At 34.7% G+C, this 5,902-nt stretch overlaps 1 protein-coding gene across 1 annotated transcript; it reads right to left on the bottom strand.

Annotated features, from left to right (window-relative positions):
- Positions 1 to 966: 966 nt before the first annotated feature.
- On the bottom strand, positions 967 to 4,389 carry LOC116114058 (probable serine/threonine-protein kinase PBL7). Its single transcript, XM_031400214.1, has 6 exons — positions 4,212 to 4,389; positions 3,448 to 3,683; positions 3,120 to 3,255; positions 1,958 to 2,216; positions 1,683 to 1,815; positions 967 to 1,236 (listed from the first exon to the last, which is right to left on the bottom strand). Exons 1-6 carry the CDS (start codon positions 4,363 to 4,365, stop codon positions 967 to 969), a joined length of 1,188 nt encoding a protein of 395 aa, XP_031256074.1. The 5' UTR covers positions 4,366 to 4,389.
- Between the last annotated feature and the right edge of the window lie 1,513 nt (positions 4,390 to 5,902).

Here is a 5,902-nt window from a genome sequence, read left to right as displayed (position 1 = left end):
GAGTAATGGATTCTTGCGAGATTTCTAAAGTAACATATTGTTCTTGGGTGGTGGCTAGAATTTGACACTTGTCAAAAGTACTAGTCTGGACATACTCTTTAACTATCTTTCTAAAAGGTCTTACAAGAGTTTTAAATGTTTTAGACAAAGAAGACGAAGACTTGAAAAAAGATGTATAAGGATTTACAATAGGAGGGATAGTATCTTGGATTTTTTGATTTTTTGGGATATAAGATATTTCATACAAACTATCTACTTTAGAAAAAGATCTAGATAAGCTAGTATTTATGGGAGCAATAAATGTAGATAAAGCTAAAGAGGAGTTCATGTGCGTTAGTTCAACCTCTTGGATGTATAGTATCACCTCAAATGGTAAGGATAGCGCAAGATCCAAACATTAAATAAAAAATAAAACATAAAACATAAAATAAAATATAAAACATTACCAAAACTTAAAGGAGCCAATATCCGAGGGGAGATAGTCCTCCGCACATGCAAAAATTAGAACCAATAAGTAACTTAAAGAAGTCAATAATGTTAGAATAGACTTTTGAAGTATGAAACAAGACAAACAGATAACTTAAGTTGATCAAAGAAAATTAATGAAATCAAAGACATAAGAACCAATGATGCACTAACGGTATCCTAAAATTTCGCAAAGATATTTAAGTTAAATTGGAAAATTTTCAGTTATAAAGCTGAAATAATATTTACAGTCAGACATAATCTTTATATAACTTGAGTTGTATCTTTAAAAGGTATGTTTTCTTAGATTAATGCCAGTAAAAGGTATTAGTATTTAGTACACACTTCTAATTAGAGGCCATAAATATTCTAGTTCTTGTCCATACAGATGACTGAAGAACAGATACACTGAACTCTTAAGTTAGCTAGAGGAGGGGCACCCAGATAAATAAACTTGTTTATTTAGTTTCACCCGCTAGCTTTACACGAGTCCTGCGTGTTTTACCCACTAGCTCTACTGAGATCCTGTAAGGGCGAGTTAGCATGAAAGCTTGGAGAGCTGCCTACTTTGGAAGTTGACCTGTTATATTTCACCAGTGGGACTAGTGACTGCACCACATCTGCCATTAATGGCCTGTAGTCGGCCTCTGGCTGCACACACATTGCTGCAATCGCAGCCACCTGAATAACCTCTTTCAGTGAATATTGACCCTCCAATGCAGGATCCATGATCTCTACAATCTTCTCTCTGTCTGTCAACCGAGGCAAGGCCTTTCACAAACAGAAAAATAGAAAATAAAAAGGATAAGAAATAATTTACAAAAAAGGGACAATTGTGACAAGCACACTAATAGTTGACAAATCTAAAATAATTAAGTCTATAAATGAAGATTTGGGGTAAATGAGACCCCTTGTATATTTGGGCCATTCATGTGATTAATTTCTTTTTGGTTAACAGTTGTGTATGAATGTGGAAGATCGGAATCATACTGATTTCTTCCTACAAATTTATGATATTATATATGTGGAATGCCAAACATAGAATAATTAAGCATAATCAAATCTTATAATTAGCCAAAGTGTGAGATTCTATGTAACAAAGAGAATGACTGATTATATGGTCTTAAAGAAAACCAAATGCAATTAATGATGCTGATACTATGAACTATCATTTTATTAAGCTCAGATTAACAGGAGAGGAAAGAAGAGAAATCCACCCAAGATACAAGAACTCCTTCACCAGGTGGTCTCTTCATATCAACAGGAACTCTGCCTGTAAGCAACTCTAAAAGGACAACCCCATAGCTGTAGACATCTGACTTTGTCGTGAGATGCCCAGTCAATGCATACCTGCACAATAAACAAATCCATTGGCAAATTGAGTTCAGCGTTGATATATTTACATACTACAAATAGTAGTTACAACATCATAAGATTAAATAAGGAACAAATGCTAGTGCCATTGAATAAGATTAAGTTTGACAGTCCATACTCAGGAGCCACATATCCCTGGGTGCCCAACACTCGAGTTGAAACATGTCCACCAGCTTTGTCAGATCCAAGCTTGGCCAATCCAAAATCAGAAACTTTGGCATGGAAATGTTTGTCCAACAAGATATTGCTGCTCTTAAAATCTCTGTGAATCACTGGGGGAGTAACTTGTTCATGGAGATATTCCAAACCCTTAGCAGCTTCAAGAGCTATTTTCAAACGGGTTCCCCAATCCAATCTTAGGGAATCTGAGTTCGTACCTGCATGTTTAAACTTCACCTGTAAATTTTCCAAAAAGGAAGAGATACAGAACTAACTTAAAACATTCTACTATTCTAAAACATAAAATACTCCTCTCATTTATAGCTAATAAACTAATTAATAAATGTCATACGACAATAAATCTCTGCTCACTTTTGATTTCACTACCCCAATCAAATCTCCTTATATCTCAAACAATATAAAGACAGTTAAGGGCACTAAAATTAAGTTTACATGCTGAAAATACTCACAGAAGGCTCAAGCATGTTGCTAAATTTTGGCGCAAATTCTTTTTACGTGAATCACTTTCTTGTGATTGAAGATACTACTTTTTGTTTAGTTGCTAAGGTTCTATTATCAAGCTTTACTTTTTCTTTTCTTTTTTTAATAAGAAGCAAGCTTGATTAACAATTTAACTAGCAAAAAGTACAGAGGAAATTAAGAGAATGCTCAAGAACATCAAGAATATAAAGGATGTTGCTACAGGAGTTCAAAAAAAAAAAAAAAAAAAGCTGATGAGAAAACACATTTACCAATGTTAAGAATCAATTCAAAGAAATTTCGGAGTAATCATCTGGGGGAGGGTCAGTGATCACGCTCTTGGTTTCATTTTACTCATGATTCATCAGAACATCTACCCTTAACTTTTTAATACCAAATCCCCTTCCAATCAGTTGGTTCAGAAATGCTTTATTAGAGCTTGGAACTCTTTTAATGTGGAGACTTCCCTTAATTAATAATTAGATTAGGCAGAGAATAAAGAACAGAAAACAGTAATCAACAAACTTAAGAAGGTAACAACGGCATACATGATTTAGGCGCAGCCTACAATGGGGAATAAAGACAATAGAAGATACTTTAATTAAATGGTAAAAGAACCAGAAACTAAAAAAACCAGTTACCGTTCATAGGGTACAGATGTTCCTGTAGGCCACCATTTGCCATGAACTCGTACACAAGCAATTTACGACTATTATCAGAACAATAACCGAGCAAAGCCAGCAAATATGGTGAATGCAGCCGACTAAGCAATTCCACCTATGATTGAAAAATTGAATTATTACCAATCAAAATCCCAACATGTTTCAGGCAATCCCCAAATGACAACACATCATGCAAAATGCTTCATTCAATTGCAAAGAATGTGAAAAGAATGAACAAAAAGAAGACAGGAAATTTCATTTTTAACAAACACAGCAAAAGAAGACAAAATGTTTATCTAGATCAAACCTCCATCTTAAATTCATCCTCTCCCTGTTTTCCAGCTTGATCCATCAATTTAATAGCAACTTTCCTCCCGTTGCTAAGTACTCCCCGGTACACCAACCCAAACCCACCATGCCCAACCACATTCGACTTGCTGAAACCACCGGTTGCTGAATGTAACTGCTTGTAAGTGAATACCTGAAGTCCTTTATCAGTTGTAACTTGTAAATTTCCCAGGTCACCTCTGTCCTCGTGATCAACTCCTTCAAAGGCAAAACCGAAGCATTATTTCTCGAGCAAAGGTAGATAGCAATAGTAAAGACTCTTGGTACTCTTTAGGTGAAATTAAGTATCAACATAACACAAAGATACTCAAAACTTCAATTTTAGTTCCATCCTCAGTACAATAACTATCTTCAAATTTTTTTTTTTAATTATAAGTTAAAGAAAAATAATGTTTGAATTATTTAAAAAAAAATCACAGGTAGACTTATTTGGTTTAAAAAAAAAAAAAATCAGAACCTCAAGATCTGATTTCACACAGAAACTTGTAGTAAAAGAAAGTAGTAAAAACAGCAGCCTCACCTCTGGCTGGTCACTGAAAAATGTGGGTTAAAACAAGGAAAAAGCGGTGCCTGTTTAAGCAGTTTTTTTTTTTTTTTTTTTCCTCTCAACATCCAAATAGTGGGTAAGAAAGAAAACTCCAAGCCACAACAAGAAAAGCTAAAATTTTGTTCCCCATTTCCAGTAATACAATACATGACAAAGAAATTTAAAATGTGACTTACTTTGGAGGTTGTTTAAGCGCTTAGAGACCTTGTTACGTATATAGCAGTAGTAGCTAAAAGCGACGAGTAAAGAAGCCACGGCAAGGGAAGCTAACACCACAATAGCCACTAATGCGGTGCGCTCTTTTCTTCTGTACTCTTCTTTGTCTTCCATTTTTAAGTCAGGTTTGATTAAAACCCTAACCCTAGAAATTTAAGAACAAAATGGAAGGGGAGAGAGAGTGTGTGAGTGAGAGAGGGAGAGAGTTTGAAGAAGGTTTGAGCCTGGGACTGTGTGTGTACTCTGTTTGTCCGATTTGTGGCGCGGAGAATAGTTAAGTGACAGTGTCTTTTTACAAGCAACTGCCTGTAATTTATTATAATTGAAGTATTAAATACATATCAAGTAAGCCTATATGCCAAATTCTCTCGTTATTAATGGCTATGTTAGGGCTTAGTATTTTTATCTATTCTCTAAATAATATTTAGCATATTATTTCAGAAATATTATTCTATTTTTTTAATTATTTTTAGATCTTATAAGGTTATTAATTTTATTAAATACCTCCTAAAAAATAGTTTAAAAATTAACAAAAACACCCCATCAACTCAACTTGTCAGATTCCGACAACCACCATCCATGATAGCCAGAATCTGTACAACGGCCTAACTTTCGACCAGAAATAGCCGGAAGTTCACCAATGTGGCCTTTTTCGACCAGATCTGACCTTTAGCGACGGCCAAAGATGGCCGTCGTTTGGCCTTTTCCGACCGTCGACGTCCATAACAGACCGTAGATCTAGCATTTTCCGGCCAGATCCATCATGGATCTGGCCGGAAAAGGCCATAACGACGTGTTACAGCACAGATCTGACCAGTTTGTGCCGTAACAAAATTTTCTGGCCAGATTCTGGCGGTGGTGGCCGGAATTTGGCATTGCAGGTGGTAGGGGTGTTTTTGTCATTTTATTTGTTAGGGTCTTTAATTAAATTAGTAAACCTAAGGGTTTTTTTACAAATTTTTAAAATTTATCTCGTAATACTCATCTATCCAATAACCCAATACTATCCCCAAAATCCTATCCAAAATACTAAACCAAACGCACCCAATACTTCTGATTGTTCTATTTTGAAATAATAAAAACCATAAATACTTGAAATAAATAAATAAATATGATATTTTTAGCTCACTACTCCTATTTTCATGACATGGTTAATAAACTTAAAATTTGAAGAAAAAGTACAGTATTTTTGAGACAAAAGTTAGATATTTAAACTTTAAATTCCATAAATAATAACAATAATTAGATTTAATTTTGTTCTTTTGCATCTCATCCCATCTTAACTTTATTCTAGAAAAAGAAAATATATATTTGTGATATTACAGAAATATCGACTAGTTGGAGAGTAGGAGAAAATTTAGAAGTGGGTAAAACGAAAATGAAGAGAAAACTTAAAACATGCAAAAGAAATAACAAGAGATTATGCACTAAAATGGATAAAAATATTATGCATAGTGTTGGGGTGGGTGGCACGTTTGGGAGAGTTGATTGGACAAGAAATACTGGTTAGAGAATGTTAATAAGACAAAAGGAGCCCAATCCCCCATGTCTGAAAAGTGGCGCTGTCTATCACAGTTATACCGAGAAACTAAATAATTGCAACCCCACATGTACGACTATGACAGAACTGAAGCTCAGAGTATTCAATTTT

The sequence above is a fragment of the Pistacia vera genome, unplaced genomic scaffold (assembly GCF_008641045.1).
Source record: "Pistacia vera cultivar Batoury unplaced genomic scaffold, PisVer_v2 Contig7, whole genome shotgun sequence".
Lineage (NCBI taxonomy): Eukaryota > Viridiplantae > Streptophyta > Magnoliopsida > Sapindales > Anacardiaceae > Pistacia > Pistacia vera.
Note: the sequence above shows the minus strand (reverse complement) of the source record. Positions and strands in the feature narration are given on the sequence as shown.

Coding starts and splice junctions, on each gene's coding strand:
- LOC116114058 (XM_031400214.1), bottom strand. CDS start 4,365: ATGGAAGACAAAGAAGAGTACAGAAGAAAAGAGCGCACCGCATTAGTG. Junction 2,217..3,119: donor ACATCTGTACCCTATGAACG/GTAACTGGTTTT, acceptor TTAAACATGCAG/GTACGAACTCAGATTCCCTA. Junction 1,237..1,682: donor AAGGAGTTCTTGTATCTTGG/GTGGATTTCTCT, acceptor TGTTTGTGAAAG/GCCTTGCCTCGGTTGACAGA.